The 21,358-nt window shown below is 39.2% G+C and overlaps 1 protein-coding gene across 5 annotated transcripts in view; it reads right to left on the bottom strand.

The window, feature by feature from the left end:
* LOC134662745 (teneurin-m) overlaps positions 1–21,358 on the bottom strand; it is a 333,160-nt gene that overhangs the window by 7,309 nt on the left and 304,493 nt on the right. For 2 of the 5 annotated variants that reach the window (XM_063519017.1, XM_063519018.1), the window contains 11 exons: positions 9,522–9,683; positions 8,245–8,538; positions 6,342–8,042; positions 5,693–5,970; positions 5,388–5,604; positions 4,872–5,276; positions 4,410–4,745; positions 3,956–4,163; positions 1,342–1,558; positions 945–1,121; positions 196–604 (listed from right to left, as the gene is read on the bottom strand). In XM_063519017.1, the coding sequence (XP_063375087.1) occupies positions 196–604; positions 945–1,121; positions 1,342–1,558; positions 3,956–4,163; positions 4,410–4,745; positions 4,872–5,276; positions 5,388–5,604; positions 5,693–5,970; positions 6,342–8,042; positions 8,245–8,538; positions 9,522–9,683 (4,404 nt within the window). Of the gene's footprint in view, positions 1–195; positions 605–944; positions 1,122–1,341; positions 1,559–2,841; positions 2,869–3,955; positions 4,164–4,409; positions 4,746–4,871; positions 5,277–5,387; positions 5,605–5,692; positions 5,971–6,341; positions 8,043–8,244; positions 8,539–9,521; positions 9,684–21,358 lie in introns of those variants that run through there. The other 3 variants (XM_063519020.1, XM_063519021.1, XM_063519019.1) reach the window with 3 other exon arrangements.

The following is a 21,358-nucleotide window of genomic DNA, read 5'->3' as shown; positions in this document are numbered from 1 at the left end:
ACGACACTTTAATTAGAATTTTATAACGCTTATGACGGTTCACGTTGCTCTCAATATGAAGTATCGTTTTGTTCATAATCCCCGAAGATATCACGTAGAAATGAAAAAGATACAATGAGATAAATTAATAGCTGTATTATCGTGTTCGTGTTATTCCGGCAATACCAAGTCTGATTACGAGTAATAGTTACTTACCCTCATGGAAATTGTATCTATGATGAATATCGAGATTCCAACCGCCGACGTCAGATATGCTCATATCGTGCCCGCTCAGTTTCGTCGTCTGCACGTTCCAGATGATGTCCTTGCAGTCCGTGTACTGGTAGCCAACTTTCACCAGCGCCGTTGTGACTCCATACACTCTCTGCCGATACACGTTCAGCCGGTTCCACGGATACGTGAATTTGATGACGGGATCGGCTTCGAACGTCTTCTCGAACAGGATCCCTTCGATCGTGATCCTCAGATGGATGAGGGCTAAAGTTGGAGGTACTTTTTCCGGCGTCAACTGAAGTTGGATGGTGGATAAATAGCCAGCAGCCCGAGAGCTGTGGTATACCAGGTTTAATCCGGTACCGGGGATTTGGAGACTTTCTTGAACGACCTGAAATAATAATTTCACGTTGAAAGATATTTTTCTAAAAGGCAAAAGTCGTACAGAAAAATATCACGAATGAGGTGTTGCAAAGAGGGAAAGAAAGAAAAGTTATCATGAAAACCATAGAGAACAGGCGTGGAAAAATTATTGGGCATTTTATGCGACTGGACCATTTCTCTAAAAGGGAGTAAAAAACCCGCAGAGGTAAACCAAGATATCGCCAAGTAAAAAAATGTGGGGTCCGTGTCGTATCAAAGTCAAAAAGAGCTGGGAGATAGATACTTCACCGACAAAAGAATAACTCATAAGTAATGATGATAACGTTTGTTATGAAGGCCTCCGTTACCTGTGACTCGGCGAGTATGGCGCTCTTGTCGGGACAGGCGCCCTGGAAGCCGTGCTTCCACGTGGCGAGCACCACGGGCTTCATGGCGTCGTAGTCGTGCGCCAGGCACGCCTGCGGCGGGCCCGACCCGCCCTTCTCGTCCGCAGTCGTCATCACCACCGAGTCGATTATCACAACCTGCAATTGGCGAAGATACTTAACCTCTAGATCAGAATTTGTGATAATATTTCATATTCCATCCCGCCCCATGCATCTGTAGCCAATCTGCCGTCGCAAGGCTCATCCCGCGGTGGCAGATTGGCTACAGACTGACATTATACACCGAAGCGGCATACGGATCTGCATCCAATAGGAAAACCACCTTAGATTTTAAGATTAAAGTATGTACTTTACATACCTCATTCCAAGGCACGAAGACAACTTGCGAGGAGCGCTTGAACGGCGCCCGTCCAAAGTGTAGGGTGACCGCGCCACCGCCGTTCACGAGCAGGTCGAACCACCCGTCATCCCGCGTGAGCGTGAAGCCCTCTAGCGGCGTGGAGGTGGACACCCTCACGCCCACCAGCCCGGAGCCCAGCGAGGTGACCACGCGGCCTCGGAGCACCGCGGAACGGCTGTCGACATTATAATCTTAGGTAAAATAAACGTAGATGTTAACTTGTTTTCTGGTCTGGCAAATGTAGAAAAAATCATTTTTTTACCGATTTCAAAAAAGGAGGTTTCAAAGGGGGAGGTTCTCAATTTCTTATCTGTTTACTATTATTAGTTTAAAAGCAGGGGTTCCCAACTATTTCATTACCCTTTCAGCAAAAAACTATAAATTCTTAATTAGCTTTGAATATAACCATGGAATATTTGGGGTTGTAAATTTATGTTAGGGAATTTTGGATAAGTTTCAACTACATGAATGGGTAATTTTCTAATAAAACTTTATCATCATTAACTGTATTGCTAAGTGATTGTATAGCTAGCTACTTATGATTGATTTAGTAAATAAACTAGTATTACGTAACAACTACTTTTGGCAAACCTTCAGGGACATACTTCAAAAAGGTTCTCAAAGTGCTTCAAACATAGTTTATATACCTATTTTACTAACTTCTACCTACATAATAACCCTTTAAGTAGGTACTATAAAAATAGTTCATTATAAGCCAAAATTCATTGATAGTGGGTATAAGATGCGTAAAATCTAAGTCAAATTCGGGCTTCGAATTTAACAGCTAATGTAGATAGCGCTATACTGCTCCGATTGACATTTGACAATGCAGTGACCACAAAACATGGCGCAGTACAGCGCTATCTATTCCAGCCGTCAAACTAAGGGCCACGAGTTTTTCTTAAACTTAACATCTCTTCTAGTATCAATGAGTCTTTGATTATAAGTATATCACATAAAATAAAAAGCGTAACACATATTTCACAGGACACGGTATAATAGGTAACTAAATACATCAATGCAAAACACATGCAAACGACAATCATAATACATAAATACATAAAATATAGTATGTTGCCAATTAGATTTTAATATTATTAATAAAATAAATACTAGTGTAAGAGTAACTGTATCAATAGGAACATAATAGAAGCCAGTGAAATTATGAACGGAAATTTCTTATTATTAATTATTATCAAAGGATCATAGAAACAATACAAAAATTCAGGTTTAGTTTATGAACTACTGACAAATGAAGGTGCATCAGGTTATCACCATAATATTCAAAATACTGGCTTATATTTGTCTACAACCCTATTAGGTAATTATAGTTAGGGTTTGCAATCCGGATCTGGAATGTATGAAATTATCCGGATCCGCGGATCTTCCCATACATTTCGGATCCGTCGTGCAAACCCTAGGTATAGTCGCACACACACAATCCTACAACTTTCTTACCTCGTATTGAAGTGATTCCAAAACATACTGCGCAGCAGAAGGGCGGACAGAAACAGAGATGAGTACCGTTACATATATGTTAATTTAGAAGATGTAGGTAAATATATAGTACATAGAGTACATGCATGTGCCGATTGGGCTGGCAGGGATACCACAGTGACTGACAAACTAAACTTTTGCTATTTACATGGTTGATAAGAGTCCCTTAACTTTCCAAAATTATTTTAATTTAGTTCATTTGTACATATATTAGAATCCAAAAGGAAGAGCCTCTGCACTTTTGACCTCCGAATAGTTAAAATTCAGTGGAACTAGAACGCATTCCAATAAAGGTACTTAATGAAGAATAGAATGTTCTATTTTGTTGTAAAATTGCAAGCAGATCCATTCAGGAATTGGAAATTGCTAGGAATCTTGCATGCATGAATACAATTCGAGTAACTCTAAATACTTACTAGCTGTATTAGAATTGTGCGGCTACTGACAAGTAATATGGCTTCAGAAGTGCACATTTTGAGACTCAAAGCTCTTGACTTAGGTATTTTAAATAAACACAATCACTGTGGTGTCAATATGTACCTACTACCGCCATTTTTGTTAATTTTGTAACATGTAATATCAAACAAAAATTCGCCTCGAGTGTTTGAAAATCAAAGCAAAAACTGTGTCGCACTCTTAAATGTAAATAAAACATTGGGATTGACTGGGGCACAACATTGCGTATCTTATATTATAACAGATATTTTGTTAATTTTGCTCACAATAGTTATTAGTAGGAACATATAATATAGGATAAGTTGACATAATAATTATTAAATGTTTCCAATAAAAAAGTACCTATATTTAGTAATGATTTTGTAGTCTAAAACCTATAGAATTGAAAATGTTGAATATTTATGTCAACTGTTCCTAATCAAGATAGTCTAGATATGGTCATAACTTTTATTGTTGTGTTTATAAAAAAACATTATATTGTCATTATCAAACAATAAAACTTATGCATAAATCCCACGGACAAAACTAGCGGGGAAGGGACTGGTAAAAATGTCTAGTCTTCTAAGTCAAAGGAGACATGACATTTTTGTGACACATAACACCAACCACGAATACTCACCTCTCATTGAAGGTCTCTTGTTTGGCATAGTTCTGCAGACTACCCTCGTCGATGAGGAACTTCATCCTCTCGAAGAAGGACGCCGTGATGGCGGGCGGCTGCTTCCGCAGCAGGATGTCGGTGGGCTTGGGAGATGACACGCAGAGCTGGCTGCCCTTGCAGGCGGCGGATTGACAGCATTCCGGGTCTTCGCAGTCCACAAGGCCATCTGAAAGTAACGGTAAAAGTTTTTTTTATTTAAGAGTTAAACTGGGTTTATTGAGGGTACCAATTTTTCTTTTCTGAAAGTCAATAGATGTATATAAGTACTACCTACCTTAGTACTTATAATTATAATTTGGGGTTGTGCAAATGTTGTATTGTATGAGGTCCACTCATGGTATTTCATCATAACAGTTATTGTTCTTTAAAAAAAGTACAAGTAGCTATTAAGGAAAAAAACAATGTATTTTACCTTTATCATTATCCTTTCCATCATCACAAATCTGCTCTTTCAACGTTGTGCAGTCGGGGCCGTCCCAGCCATCGAAGCATTTGCACTCCCAGTGGCCGTCGTTGGCCACTCGGCACTGCCCGTGGCCGGCACAGCCTCGTGGACAGCCCTCCAGCGTGCAATGTCTCCCGTTCCAGCCAGACACGCAGAGGCAGGTTCCATTCTTGCATTGTCCGTGGTCGCTGCAGCGCGCATCGCAGAGTTTGGACGTGCAAAACTCGCCGGTCCAGCCGGGGTCACAGACGCATGACTCTCCCACACATCTGCCGTGCGGGCCGCAGTCGAGGTCGCACACCTCTGAAAATTTTGTGAAAGAACACATACATACTTCTGCCAAAGGAATAAAAAACTAGAAAATGATATGTAGTAACAGATTCAACGTCGCAAAATCAAAATCAAATCAAACAAACCAACAAAATTTACCTTTGGAGCAGTCCTCGCCCGACCACCTGGCATGGCACGTGCAAGTTTGCGTGTCAACATCAAAGGTCCCATGTCCAGAGCAGTCCGGCAGACACTGAAGCGCGTCTTTGTCCATAGTCGCACAGTCCAGGCCTTTCCACCCTTTCTTGCACACACAGGCTCCTTCGATGCAGAAACCATGGCCCGAGCAAGTCGGGTGTGGGCAGTCGACCTCGGCGCAGAATTTCCCCTTGTAGCCTCTCACGCAAGAACATTTTCCGTTCACGCAGTGGCCGTGGCCGTTGCAGTCCGGCACTTCGCACTCGTCGTGTCGGAGGGAGCACTCTTTGCCCTTCCAGCCGGGGTTGCACTGGCATTCACCATTTATGTATTCGCCGCGTTGACTGCATAGAACTGGACATACACCTGTAACCATTGTATGAGTAAAATAATGCTGGTTGATGATCTTACATTCTTGGTTTCAAAGTTTATCTGTCCAGTTTAATTGAGATTCGTTTTAAAATGAGTTATACTTACTCTCGCTACAGTCGTCTCCTCCGAATCCTGGCTGACATTGGCAATGGCCCATAAGGCACTCGCCCTTGCCTGAGCAGCCGTTGGGGCAATTATGGGTCATGTCTTCAGCCACCGCCGCGATGAAGGATATTTCCCTGGGGTCGCCGTCGTCGTTGTAAAGCGATAGGAACCAGTGGCCTTGCTCCATGTAATGCGTTACTTCTTTCTTTACGGATGGCTGAAAATATGGCGTAAAATTACATTATTGTTACAAATTTAAAGACGTTACATATAGTTTGAGCTAGGAATACATGATTACAACTTACATGTGAAGCTCTCGTGGATCTCGCCTTGAAACCGCTAAGGACTTCCAGGAAGTGGTATTGCGTATGAGTGGGCAAAGCATTTCGCCTCGCATACACGCCAATTGACGCTCCCCGAGGTATCATGTAGTCAAACTTGACGTAAGAAGCTTCTGATTGATAGAACTGCATGTTCCAGTAACTATATGGAGGGATTTCTTCTGATAATTTGTCACCTAAGTTAATTTGTTTGAATGTCGTCCCGTCTGGCGGGAACGATTGTGCGGGGAATGTTCGCGCACCTAGAACATAAGATATACGTTAATTTGGTATTCTTAAAGCTCAAAAATAAAGTATCACATTTTGTTTTATCATGCGATGATGTGGTGAAATTGTAAATCGTACCTACCAAGGTGCTAATCTAATACTCAAAACTAAGGGCAGTGCTAATCTAAAATTCTAATGTTAAATGTTGGAAATGTGCCTAATTACAAGCGCATGCGGTTTACAAACGTGCACCGTTAGTAATATCCCTCAACCCATAATAATGAATGTAGAAAAACATGCTTATTAAAAGGGTTAACACATCTTCATTTGAAGACCCTAACACCTATAGATGGTTGTATGACAGTTAGTGAGTTATCGTGTTGCGAATCAAATTCTGTGACCTCACCTTCCAAGATAAGTATGGGTGGTGGAGTAACCTTTGGACATACACATTTCGGTGCTTCAGTGGTGGTCGGGCATTCGGTAGCTGTTTCCGTGGTGAGGTCAGTTGTGGAGTCAGTCGAGTCAGTCAGTGTAGATGCCACTTCGCTGGTTTTTTCATAGGTTGACGTTTCACCTTCTGTAGTCGTTTCGGTCGTATTATAATTTACGGTAGAGAAGATATCTGTAGTTTTTGAAGTCTCTTCGAAGCCCGACTTGTCAGTAGTCGGTTTATCATAATAATCGTCATATGAGCCGTCTCCCGACCCATCGCATACCGGACAAGTGCATTCACAAGTTCCTCCTTCAAAAATAGTTTTAGGTGGTGCTGATGTCATTGGTTTCAATGTCGATTCTATTGTTCTCGGGTTGTTGAAAGTCGATTCGGTTGGTGCCACATCTACTGGAGTTATGCGAACACTTGGCAACTCATTGCTTTCGCCATCTGTAGGTACTTTCACTGTCAACGAATAAAGCGGTTTGTAAGCAGAGTTGTCTGCGCCATCGGCCGATATTGTAAGATTAATCATTACATGTTTTGAGTTAGGTATATCCGGGGTTTTGGATTCGGAAAAATTTACAGTAGATCCTTCGGCATCTATGTTATCAGTTGAATTACTATCTATTGGGTTGTTAAAGTTAGTAACACTCAGTGATGGTTCCGTGGAAATCATAACATGCTTTTCAGGTGCTTTATTAATTTCACTTGACGAAGATATGGTAGTTATTTTAGTTTTGGTTTCGGAAATGGTTGGCCCTGCAGGTGTTACTGGTACTGCAGTTATAGTTGATGTTGTAACAATCTGGTCTTCATTCCGTTCAGTATCATAATGTAATTTCTCAAGTTCATTATCAATATCCTCAGGTTCACTGATTTTAATATGCAGTTCCTCGTTCACTTCTTCTAATTGTGATTCTAACTTTAAATATTTAACTCTTTGCAATCCTCGCCACAAAACGGACGAAAGTGAATCACTTTGCATGGCTTCAGGTTCATAAGCGATATTATCATGATCGATTTTTGTTTTTGGCGCAATCTCTGGCGGTATATTAATGAGTGAATCAGGCTCGTTAGTTACTACGTTCACCACATCAGTACTAGTAAACTGTTTGTTAGTTTCGGTACTAGCTTCCACGGTATGATTAACTTCCGTTTTTGCTTCTATAGCCTCAGTAGTCGTTTCTGTAGTTGGGTTATTAGTTTCAGTATTGTCCGCAGGAGGGTTATTAAGCGTCGTTGTTTTAATAATAAGCGGTACGTCGGTTGTCGTTCCGAGTTCAATGTTGATTGTGGATTTAAGCTCTACATCGGTTAGCACACCAGTGTTATCTACACTTACACTAGACACATGAACGTTGCCCCGGTCTTCATCGCCTTCAGATACACCATGCACTACACTAAAGGTGTCCACAGAAGGCGTGATTAGCTCATGCATATCTACAGCGGAAGAGTCCGAAGAAGAAAGAGAAGGTGGTTCACTAGCATGCTCGTCGACACTTCGGCGAGCGCGTTTACCTGAGCCAGTGGCCGGCGTCTGGTGCGGTCGTACTAGAGACTTGTTGGACTCCAGCGTCGTCGCTTTCGACGCCGGAAACACCTCAGTGGACTCGCCAACGACCACTGAACATGGGTTCGCGTTATGATATGAGGTCACGAAGTATGATGCTGTGGAAAGGAGGCAAGTTTTAGTATTTATTGCGGTTTTGGTAAAACATAACTAATGATGCGTGTGAGCTTTGATTCGTCGTATAACATAATGAGATAAATATTGAATTCAAAATTGTCCATAATTTGATTTTCGTTTGACAAACCGACAATTATTAGTTGACACAAAGCTCACACGGAAAGAGAAACAAAATGAATTTACCTGATGTATAAGACGCAATTGCTAAAAGAAGAACGAACAACACTATGAACACTACAGCAGTACACTTCCAGGAACATCTAGAAGAGAGGCCTTTCCTAAAGTGGAACCGCGAGGCAGCCGGGGGGAAGTGGGTCGCCCGCAGGTTGTTCCTCACGGGGAGGACCGGGACCGGAGCCCCGAAGGCGGGGTGCCGCTCGTTACGGTCCATCCTCTCGAGGGTGCTCTTGTCCTTGCCTGGACTACTACACGAGGAGTTTGATTTGTAATCCATCGATGGATTCTTCTGTATGTCGCCTGGAAAATTATAATGTTAAATAATTAGTGAAGTGGATTAGGGAAGCGTTGGTGGCCTAGTGGTAAGACGTGCGAAATTCAAACCGAAGATCGCGGGTTCAAAATCCGGCTCGTACCAATGAGTTTCTTGGATCTTATGTACGAATTATTATTATATACAGGGTGGAAAGATAAGTCGGGCCCTGGAGGGAAACTACCTTAAATCCTTAAGCTGGCTCATTTCACTTAAAGGAGGCATTCCTTTATTTTTAAAAAGAAACAAAACTGCATTCAAAGTATATTTCTTTTTTTCTTCAATTTGGCTTGTCTAAAAAAAACTTGAGTACTAAATATTCGATTTTTTGGATATTTTGTACGACAGACGAGTGTAAGATCTAATGTTTCTTGGAGAAATGTTATCATTAACATTAACTGTATCGACTAGTAAAATAAAATTGCGAGTTTTTATTTTTTGAAATTTTTAGTCGGTTCGAGTCCCGAGCGAGGCAAGCGAGTTTTAGAAAATCTTTGAATGTAGTTTTGTTTCTTTATAAAAATAAAGGAATGTCTTCTTTAAGTAAAATGAGCCAGCTTAAGGATTTAAGGTAGTTTCCCTCCAGGGCCCGACTTATCTTTCCACCCTGTATTAGGTAGTGCTTGTTTAATATGCTTATTAACCACATACCTATTTCAAGGATCAAAGATACATAAAGTAAAACCTGCCGGTCTGTTTACAACATGACAATACAGTAATTTGGCTCCATCGAACTGGTCTGATGATGCACCCAGATGATAGTGGAACTCTTCGATGGCTACTAGTAGACACTTCGAGATTTAGCTCATATATGGGTTCTGAAGAGTCCGAGTAACAGGTTAAGTACAGGCGGCATTAAATGTGTTTTTAAAATGAAATATTTGGCACAAATCCCATCGTGATCGGGCTCAATCTGGTTTCACGAATCATGAGAGTTAAAAATTAACATTTATTGGAAGAAACTTTGTACCTGAAGGCACGTAAAAGTTGCCAGAGGGCGTGCGCACGAGGCACGAGGGCTCGAAGTCGGCCAAGTCGGCGGGGTTGCCGGTGATGCGGCCGTTCAGTCGCGACATGGTCGGGTTGCGCGGTGGCACATCGGGTGGTGGGCGCGTCCCGTCCAGTAAGCAGCCTGCAGACAAAAGACGTAGGTGTTAGGACCGGTGGCGACATCTTTCATTAACTACCTACACTTTAGAGACTATCTCGCGACACATGGAGATCCGCTCGGAATCCATTCGGTTATCATATTATGATGTCATACACATACGTATGTACTTATGTGGTTGTCTTAGTTGGTTGTTGTCTAAGTTGGATTGATAACTATTTAAATTAGGATTAAGTAGATTAGTATCTTATATAGGTGTAGGTAGGTACTAATATATAAACGAGCATATGGATGGTAAATATTGTAACAATAGATTATTCAATTGTAATAAAACAAGACCACAGAATAACACTATTATTAAGATAAAGTCTGCGTGGGTTCCGTCGTTTGCTTCCACTTGAAGGTACAGAAAAGGTCAACGAGGCTTCAAGGAGCCGTTCCTATAGTTAAATGTACATAGCTAAGTCCTTAGTCAGGAACTCGAATACTACTTGCAGCCCAACAACGTTAATGTGGGCCAAATGTACAATGTAGGTACATTTACTAGATAGACAGTTAATTTAATAGAAAACTTTTTTTATAAAAAGTAACTTAACGAAGGAGGAAGAGTGTTTTAGTGTACCAAGAAGCTCATTTGTTATTTGAAAAGCCTCAACAAAATTAATCAGCTCCTAGCGATCGGAACAAAAGCGACCATTAGGAACAAGGAAAGATTCAATTAATTCCGTCCACGGAAATTTACAAGTTGAAATTCAATAAAGAGCGAATATTGTTGTCGTAATGGTTCATAAACAAATAGCGGCACTCGGCCGGCGGCGGCGGCCATGCAAATGGATCGAGATCGCGTGTTCGGTAGTTTCTTATTAAGGAAATATATTAAGTACAGCCATTCTTCAGCGGGGAGCGCCGGGCCTCTCCCATCACTAATATACAAGCTAATGGAAAATCGAAGTATTATCTGTCCGCCCCACTCGCCCTCGCCGCCTACCAACTTTTGATCCTCGACAAATTTTAAAGATTCCTTCGAGCGTTAATTAATTTATTGTAGCCGATGTAGCCGCAAGAAAACTCAATTAATTTTAAAAGGGTTTTTGTGTTGTTTTTTTCCCGAACGCCCCACCGCGTTTCGGCGAAAGAAAATGGCGGTGCTCTCGATAATATCGCCGCGCCGGCACTTTGTGGCGCGGCCTTTCAAACGATTCGTTTGCTAGTAATTAGAAGTTAAACAATTTTAAGCCTCCTAATGAAAAACGTCGCTGTGATTAAACGAAATAGTCATTACAGATGGCATTGCAGCTTACGAAGACGGATCATGTATAACATAATTAATATTTACTTTGCATAAAGCTTATAAGAAGAATAAACCTATATAAATTATGCAATAAAGATAAATGCTCGAGTCCAGATCGAGCGGCCCGCCGCCGCTGCCAATGAAAAACTAAATCACCAGATCCCTCACCTAATTTAAGAGGACAAGTATAGTCATTAATACACACGTCACTCCTGGTGCTACTACAAAATGTGGCCCATTTATATCCCGTCTCGGGGCTTGGGAATTATGGTAATCGGGCGAGTCGTGTCTTTTGTCTGTAATGGTGGGTAATTACAGAGGCACCTCCGGGGTACACTTCGTCTGCCGGAGGGGGCCCTAGGGCTCGAGAATTCGACACTCGTTACGTGAATCGTCTCAACTTTAAAAAGGGAACGCGATTTTGAACCCCGTCTTGGGATTCATCGCTTACTGATGCAAACTTTTTCTGTTCCACTTTTTCCTAAAATTGGCTTTTGCGGATCGGCCGGAGCTCCACGTGCCTTTTCGGGGCTTGTTTGCGTAACGAAAATACTGTTTTACAACGCGGACTTTTCAGTTTCGCAGCTCGATTTTACAACCCATATTATTTATGGAGCTCGCTCTATGCATAAAGCAATCAGACAGGCACCAATATCCATATTCCGAGCCGTTTATTTTTATGCGTTTTTCGAGCCATCTGGCACCGCGTCTACAATCCGCATTTTCTTCCGAGAAAAGCAAAGCTCGCTTACTTATTGGAAGATAAAGGGGGTGTGTTTCGGCTCATTTGCGGGCGAGCTCGCCCCGATCAAACGTGATTTCTTATTGGGAACGGAAAGGGAGCAGACGGCAGTCGTAATAGAGAAACTCCGGTGCGACCAAGTGAACTGTGCACAAAGGAGCTCGGTTCTTTATTTTCGCTTTTAATAAGATTAATATCAGATCGTGCGGCGGCGTGCGGGCCGGAGCTGTTTGCGGAGCGAGTTGTCAAAGTCGTATCTCTGCAGGTAGTTGTATAACGGGGGATGATGTATGAGCGCGGCTGAGGGCTGACGCACGACGCGCCGCGGCCAATCTCGCGAGACACCCGCCACACGTGCTCACAATCTTAAACTCGTTACTCGACATATTCTGAAGCAATTTTGAATTTACCCCTCGATTCGAGGTTTGAACACACAATACAAGTAACTATGAGTATTATTTAAAAATCTTCAAGCTGGCATTGTAGTTATATAGATAAAGTATGAGGCGCCAGACGAATAAGGAATACTGAAAACGAAACAGTTTGTATTGAAGCTCGCGGTTTCAGATAACTTATCGCCCGCTGCATTGGAGCGTATTTCGACGGAGTATTGATCTGAAGTTGGCCGAAACTCGGGTCCAAATTCAATTGATGAGATTAGCATTTCAGCAGAAAAAGGGCCTCGCAATTATTCCACTTTCAAAGTCCTTTGATAATTTACGTAAGAATTCAGAAAACTGTCGATTCAGCCGAAGATTTTCCTACCTTTTTATGGGTCATGGGGTGAAAAGGTCCAAGAGCTAAAAGGGGACTGTCTAAATAATTATGTGATGTTCAAAGCAACCAACGTTTTATCACCAGCTGTACGCTTTTTCGAAGCTTCAATATTTACAGCATATAAATAACTAGTACATAGTCATATTATGCTGAGAGATAAAGAAAAATGATTAAATATTTCAACTGCTAATGAAACCACTATTATATTCAGTGTTGTTCATATTTAATATACATCGCAAAATTAGGTAGTTTATCGTCGTTAGTAAAATTATTTCGTAAAAATCGAGGCAACAACGGCTGGTTAAATTTGGAAACTCCTGAAAACTCCGTTTCACCGCAGGTGGAAAGTCAGGGTATGAATACAAAACCGTAACAACACTTAACGCATGGAACCCCGCAAACCGATTCCCCAATTTCAATTTTAAATTTAGCGCCGAAGTTGGCCCGCGCTCCGTACAATATTTATATGAGAGTTGCACTGCGATTTATAGTTGGGAAACAATCGGAAACTTGGTCCGGCGCCGTCGTGACTTCCTTTTAATTAGTACCCATTCATCGTCGAACAATCGAGTCCTCGAACAAATCCATTATCGGGAACTTTTCGATAGTAGAAAGAGGTGTATTCAAAGTTCGCGATTGGAGGGGAATCGGACGGGATGGGCTTTTGTGGACCTCTGGCTCCGACGATGCCAATATCTCGTGCTCTCATTACCCTAACAGGTCTTTCAATCAACTCGCCCCAATGCAACTTTTCTATCCATATTCGTTGCGAGCGAGCGGACGAGGTTTTCTTTTTAAATGTAACAACGCATACTGAAATGTGTACCGATTCGTTTGCCTTTATTTGTGAATGGAGTTTCCCAGGGTATCCAATATTTTTGTGTCAGGAGTTTAGGCTTAGTAAAAACAGTATTTTCTGATCATAGGTATCATTCGGATACTTTTACTACGTATGTAGTAGGATAGAGAACCTTTAACTTGTAATGCATTTATACATTCTACTGTCAAAAGGCCGGCCCCGCTCGAAAACGGTTTACATCAGTAGCCCCATTAATCAGGCTTTCGTTGATGATTAAGGATCGACAATCATTAGCGTCCCGTTACTAAGCTAGTTTATTATAATTTCCCTTACATTTCCGATCTTAGAACATTTAAAAGGCATTATCGAAAAATTGGGAGGCTTTAACGAGGCGGGCCACTGTCTGCGGCCCTAACGACGCGGCCTTTAATCGGCACCTCACGATTCGGGTTCCGTTCTTCATTATTCCTATTAATGTGCTTCCAACTGACTCATAATTTCATTTAATTAGCACGTAACGATCACGCGAGCCAGCTACGGTTTTAATTGTTTTGTCGGCGTTTCTTTTTCTTTCCCGGCGACAAATCACTACAAGTGCGAGTAAATCGAATAAAACCGCGGAGGAGTTCTTAACGTTCACTTGTGTAGAAAATGTGCAGCTGACGAAAAATCCCGCCTGGCTGCATTCCCGGTATCAGGCGAAGTTACAATATCGACTCGCCGTAATAGGTGACACAGCCATTAATGGAATAGCTTCAGGGCCTGTATTGGACCAGACGGATGTAAATATATAGCGCGGCAATGTATCATGTCAAGACGCCTGCCTGCCACACTGATAAGATTACCAGACAAAGGAAGTCCACCCATATCACTACCACCACGAACCACTAAATGCGGACCTTCATTTACTAGCCTCGAGCCACATAGCTGTTTTAGTCGTTAATCCCTAAACAATAGAGTAGAGATTCCCCAGCGCACCCGTTATTAGCGTCCCGACGTCAACGTCTGCTTCGTTAAAGGACACTCGGCTTTATTTATGTTGACATACTGGCAGTGTTACCTTATTTGTTGTTGCGGGCAGTGGACGTGAACCGTTTGCGTTTTAAAATAGAGTCCACATTGTCCCAGTAGCGCGCGGAGTTAAGGGATAGTCGACTTTTGCGCGTTCACGTTTAGGGTTGATTTTTTAAGGGTCCGGGTCGTCCGGAGTAGTTAGTTGGGTGGTTTCCGGCGGCCGATAAGGAGGTTGCCTAAGTCGGTACGTCACGCGAGCTGTCCACTAATTTATGGTGCGCTGATTGCCGATATCAGCCCCGTCCCTGAAACGCTGCCTTTTTATACTCCGCTATGTTAATGTCTCGTCCGAACATCCGAGAACTTCCAGCGCCTGAAATAACTACATAACAGTTGGTCTACTTTATGCTAATTCGGACGGTACATTAGAAATTGTAATCTGTCCTATCTACGGCAATATAAAATGTCTTTTACAGTACATATGGGTCTACTTTTCCGCACTAGTGCGTAAAATAGCACTTTTCGTGCGTATGTCGAAACTTTAAAGTGCCATATGTACTGTAAAACGTTGTTCGATACACGTGCGAATAGGTAATTCGCAACTCGTGTCGATTTAAAACACTCCCTTCGGTCGTGTTTTAATTTATCGCCACTCGTTTCGAATTTCCTCTTTTTCGCACTTGTATCGAAAATAACTATTGTTGCTGTTGAGGTACCTACTGGGAAGTATTTGGACTGGATTTATTAGACACATTTTGCGGTATTAAGGGACGGACCGGATGACGATTTAAGGGGCGAGAACATCCTAGTTATCTAACAGAGTAAATAGTGTAATGTCAACTGAGTTGATTAGGTCGCTTGTTTCTAGCAAAACATTACAAGCCCCTGGGAAGAAAATGGGTAAGTACCTACTATTTCTAAGAAGTGCTCTTTTGCATCCCATAAGTTCCTATATGTTTAGAAGACTATCAACTAAGTAATACTAAGTATTATTATCTTGATTGTGAAAACAGTTTTGTAAGTAAAACACATTTCTAGTGTCCGCAGTTAAAGAATACTGGCGAACGGAACGTTAAAGGATCTGTTCATTAGCGCCACTAAACAGAAAAACGCTCAAGTTACCCGTAACCTAAACCCACGTTACATCTGCTAATGGCCGAAACAATGGCGAGGTGCACCATTAATCTCACTATCTCATTGTACATATTTCTTTGTCTAAATCCATTAAATTAATTACTGCCATTTGGGGAGCCGACTTCGTATTTATTAGTCTCGTTATCATTCATTGAATCTCCGGATAGGATTGGTGATAGATGCCGCGAATGGGGCCCAGAATTAGCTGTCCACGGAAGAATGCAGCCGGGGCTGAGTGATGTGCTGGATTTTCGAGGGGCTTGATTCATAGGTGTCATTGCCGTGGAAATTTGCAAGGGAATGAGGGGTTCCATCTTCGATTTTCAGCTGCGGTATCATTTTTGGCTTTTGAATGTAATAGAAGAGTGGAAAGTGGCAAGCATACCGATTTTTTGGTGTGTGGGGACAGAGCAAAAGCGACTTTGAACTTTGACAGTACTTATATTTTATAAAACAATTTATTTTATACGTATGATGATGCTTTTTGTCTGAGGTATCCAACTGTATTAAATAATATTATTCTTTTGTATAAATAAAAGTCTCTCGAAGCCATGCGCAATTTTGTCTTCTCTGACAAAACACACTGACACACTTTGACATTTTGCAAGAACAAAAATGTTTCATATAAGTTAAAGTTTAAGCTCTAGTAGGTACATATATAAGCGTTTATCTATATATATATAAATGCAAGTGTCCTGACTGACTGACTGACTGACTGACTGACTGACTGATTCATCAACGCAGAGCCGAAACTACAAAAGCTAGAAAGTTGAAATTTGCACACTAGGTTGAATTTATAAAGTGTACAAGAGATAAGAAGCGATTTTGAAAAATTCAACCCCTAAGGGGGTTAAAAAGGGGATGAAAGGTTGTATGGGGTGCAAGTTTTATTTTAAGCTAGGAATTTGAAAGTTTGTAAAAATGTACTATATTAAAAAACAAGAAAACTAATTTCTGCGTTTTCGAAAATTCATCCCCCAAGGTGGTGAAATAAGGGTTGAAAGTTTGTATGGAGATCAAATATTTTTGTGAGTGTTGGACTTGAAACTTTGTATATGGGGATATTATTATAAGATGGGAAAAGTAATTTCAGCGTTTTTGAAAATTCATCCCCTAACAGGGTTAAAAAGGGGTTGAAAGTTTGAATCCATTACAAATGCTTTGAAACTTCTTAGAAAGGCATAATAGCCGATTACAAAAAAATTAATTGCAACGTTTTTGGAAATTCAACCCCTAAGGGGGTTAAAAAGGGGATGAAAGTTCGTCTTGGGATGCAAATTTTATTTTAAGCTAGGAACTTGAAACTTTGCAAAAAGGTATTAAATTAAAATACAAGAAAAGTAATTTTTGCGTTTTTGAAAATTCATCCCCTAAGGTGGTGAAAAAGGGGTTTAAAATTTGTATGGATATCAAACATTTTTTCGAGCGCGGGACTTGATTCTTTGTATTTGGGGATATTACTAGAAGATGGGAAAAGTAATTTCAGCGTTTTGTAAAATTCATCCCCTAACAGGGTTAAAAAGGGGTTGAGGTTTCGTATAGGGTTCAAATTTTATTTTAAGCTAGGAACTTGAAACATGGTAAAAAAATATATTATTAAAATACAAGAAAACTAATTTCAGCGTTTTTGAAAATTCATCCCCTAAGGTGGTGAAAAAGAGGTTGAAAGTTTGTATGGATATCAAACATTTTTTCGAGCACGGGACTTGAATCTTTGTATTTGGAAGACAGGATAAATAATTTCAGCGTTTTGTAAAATTCATCCCCTAACGGGGTTAAAAAGGGGTGGAAAGAACGTATAGGGTTAAAATTTTATTTTAAGCTAGGAACTTGAAACTTTGCAAAAATATATTAAATTAAAATACAAGAAAACTAATTTCAGCGTTTTTGAAAATTCATCTCCTAAGGTGGTGAAAAGGGGTTGAAAGTTTGTATGGATATCAAACATTTTTTCGAGCACGGGACTTGAATCTTTGTATTTGGGGATATTATTAGAAGAACGGAAAAGTAATTTCAGCGTTTTGTAAAATTCGTCCCCTAACAGGGTTAAAAAGGGGTTCAAAGTTAGTATGGGGTTCAAATTTTATTTTAAGCTAGGAACTTGAAACTTTGCAAAAGATATTAAATTAAAATACAAGAAAACTAATTTCAGCGTTTTTGAAAATTCATATATCAAGATGGTAAAAAAGGGGTTGAAAATTTGTATGAAGATCAAACATTTTTGTGAGTGCGGGGCTTGAATTTTTGTTCAGAGGCATATTATTCGAATACAAGAAAAGTAATTTCAGCGTTTTTAAAAATGAATCCCTTAAAAGGGTTAAAAAGGGGTTGAAAGTTTGTATGGGGTTCTAATTTTATTTTAAGTTAGGAACTCGAGACTTCGTAAAAAGGTATTTTATTAAAAGAGAAGAAAACTAATTTCAGCGTTTTTGAAAATTCATCCCTCAAGGTGGTGAAAAAGGATTAAAAGTTTGTATGGAGATCAAACATTTTTGTGAGTGCGGGGCTTTAATCTTTGTAAAATGGCATATTATTAAAATACGAGAAAAGTAAATTCAGCGTTTTTAAAATTCATCTCCTAAAATGGTTAAAAAGGGGTTGAAAGTTTGTATAGGGTTCAAATTTTATTTACCTAAAGCTAGGAACTTCAAACTTCGTAAAAAGGTATTTTATCAAAAGAGAAGAAAACTAATTTGAGAGTTTTTAATAATTCATCCCCATGGTGGTGAAAAAGGGATTGAAAATTTGTATGGAGGTCAAACATTTATTTGAGTGCGGGACTTGAATCGTTGTATAAAGGCATATTAGTATTAGAATACAAGAAAAGTAATTTCAGCGTTTTTAAAACTTCATCTCCTATAATGGTTAAAAAGGGGTTGCAAGTTTGTATAGGGTTCAAATTTTATTTACCTAAAGCTAGGAACTTCAAACTTCGTAAACAGGTAGTTAGGTAGTAGGTTTTATTAAATAGAGGACATGAAAATCTTCTAAGGGGGTTGAGAGGGATTATATCGAGAACAGTTTTATTCAGTTAGGGGCTTGAAACTTCGTAGGTTGTGAAAAAGTCTCATGCGTTGTATAATATTAATAATTAACAAATGATTAACCGTCCTACTGCGAACTTTTGCTGCATAATGTTCTAAGCTAATGTAGAATATCTAACGGCTAACGGCTACAAATATAATGACCACCAAAAAATACTTTGGTACCCTAAATAAAAAAATCATGCTTACCAAAAAAAATTACTGAACACCAAAAAAATAAGGCCTAAAATTACAAAAGTACCACCGTTTTAATTACGACTGCACTTCAAATTGTATTCAAATACCAAATATATTGAACGATTACCTAAAATCATTAATGATCACCAAATCTTGAAGACCAAATTAATGCGATATTTTCACCTAATTAAACCACTATGATTAGGTACCAAAAAATGTATACATATTACCAAATAAAGTAAAATGATGCCAAAATTACTAGCCCCTGTCTGTCTGTCTGGCTGTCTTGGTCTTACAGAAAAGAAATGCTACTAGAAAAGTGGGTTAGGTTAGGTTTGAACTGCGACCCTTACAGAAATGAAATGCTACTAGAAAAGTGGGTTAGGTTAGGTTTGAACTGCGACCCTTACAGAAAAGAAATGCTACTAGAAAAGTGGGTTAGGTTAGGTTTGAATTGCGACCCTTACAGAAAAGAAATGATACTAGAAAAGTGGGTTAGGTTAGGTTTGAACTGCGACCCATACAGAAACGAAATGCTACTAGAAAAGTTGGTTAGGTTAGGTTTGAACTGCGACCCTAGCAGAAAAGAAATGCTACTAGAAAAGTGGGTTAGGTTAGGTTTGAACTGTGACCCTTACAGAAACGAAATGCTACTAGAAAAGTGGGTTAGGTTAGGTTGTTAGAACTACGACTGTTACAGAAATAAAATGCTACTAGAAAAAGGTGACGAAGTGGATTAATTAATTTTTTCTACTCCAGCACTTAAATGTGTCAATTAAATGACTGACAGTGATATCTAAAGCAATGTCATTTGAATGCTTTGTCTATAGGCTCATAAGATGACTGCTAGCAGTCATCTTATGAGTATAATACAACTGCTTTATTTTTTTTAAAGATACAAGTTCCGATCATCTTGATTGAAAGAGGTATGTTTTCATTTACAATAATAACTCTTTTTTTTTTTTAAATAATAACTTTTTTTTTTTAAATAATAACTCAATTTTTTTTAAATAATAACTCTTTTTTTTTAATAATAACTCTTTTTTTTTAATAATAACTCTTTTATTTAATAATAACTTTTTTTTTTTTTTTTTTTTTTTTTTTTTTTTTTTTTTTTTTTTTTTTTTTTTTTTGCTGCAGCTGTCATAGAAAAAGTAATGTATGCAACAGCTCATAATTGGTTCTTAAAATTCTCGGGTCTTTTTTTACAAAACTCGACTACGTCTCGTTTTGTAACTTCGACCCTTGAATTTTAAGAACCCTTATTATATCACTGTTGCATAAACTACTATAATAGGATAACGATAATATATATTAAATATTTGCACATTTTTAATTAAAATGTGGTTACAATTTTGGTGGTCATTTACTATTTTTGGGTTTAAAATGATTATTTCGGAGTCATTTGCTTTAATAGGATACCAAGATTTAAAAATTTGGTTATAATTTTACATTAAAATGGGGTTCTAATTTTGGTGGCCATTTAATATTTTTGGGTTTACAATGATTATTTTGGTGTCATTTTCTTTAATAAGATAGCAAGATGTAAAAATTTGGTTATCATTTCACATTAAAATGGGATTTGTAATTTGGTAATCATTTACTATTTTTGGGTTAATAATGATTAGTTTGGTGTCATTTCCTTTAATAGGAATATATATTTTTAATCGAGAAAATAAAGGCTTGCTCTTTTCTAGTGTAACGCCTTCGGTTATCTATATATCTATATATATATATAAATGCAAGTGTCCTGACTGACTGACTGACTGACTGACTGACTGATTCATCAACGCAGAGCCGAAACTACAAAAGCTAGAAAGTTGAAATTTGCACACTAGGTTGAATTTATAAAGTGTACAAGAGATAAGAAGCGATTTTGGAAAATTCAACCCCTAAGGGGGTTAAAAAGGGGATGAAAGGTTGTATGGGGTGCAAGTTTTATTTTAAGCTAGGAATTTGAAACTTTGTAAAAATGTACTATATTAAAAAACAAGAAAACTAATTTCTACGTTTTCGAAAATTCATCCCCCAAGGTGGTGAAAAAGGGGTTGAAAGTTTGTATGGATATCAAATATTTTTGGGAGTGTTGGACTTGAAACTTTGTATATGGAGATATTATTATAAGACGGGAAAAGTAATTTCAGCGTTTTTGAAAATTCATCCCCTAACAGGGTTAAAAAGGGGTTGAAAGTTTGAACCCATTACAAATGCTTTGAAACTTCTTAGAAAGACATAATAGCCGATGACAAAAAAAAGGAATTGCGACGTTTTAGGTAATTCAACCCCTAAGGTGGTAAAAAAGGGGATGAAACTTTGTCCTGGGGTGCAAATTTTATTTTAAGCTAGGACCTTGAAACTTCGTAAAAAGGTACTAAATTAAAAAACAAGAAAACTAATTTCTGCGTTTTCGAAAATTCATCCCCCAAGGTGGTGAAAAAGGGGTTGAAAGTTTGTATGGAGATCAAATATTTTTGAGAGTGTTGGACTTGAAACTTTGTATATGGGGATATTATTATAAGACGGGAAAAGTAATTTCAGTGTTTTTGAAAATTCATCCCCCAAGGTGGTGAAAAAGGGGTTGAAAGTTTGTATGGAGATCAAATATTTTTGTGAGTGTTGGACTTGAAACTTTGTATATGGGGATATTATTATAAGACGGGAAAAGTAAATTCAGCGTTTTTGAAAATTCATCCCCTAACAGGGTTAAAAAGGGGTTGATAG

Source organism: Cydia amplana, chromosome 3, assembly GCF_948474715.1.
Source record: "Cydia amplana chromosome 3, ilCydAmpl1.1, whole genome shotgun sequence".
NCBI lineage: Eukaryota > Metazoa > Arthropoda > Insecta > Lepidoptera > Tortricidae > Cydia > Cydia amplana.
The sequence above is the reverse complement of the archived record's forward strand: the minus strand, read 5'-3'. Positions and strand labels throughout refer to the sequence as shown.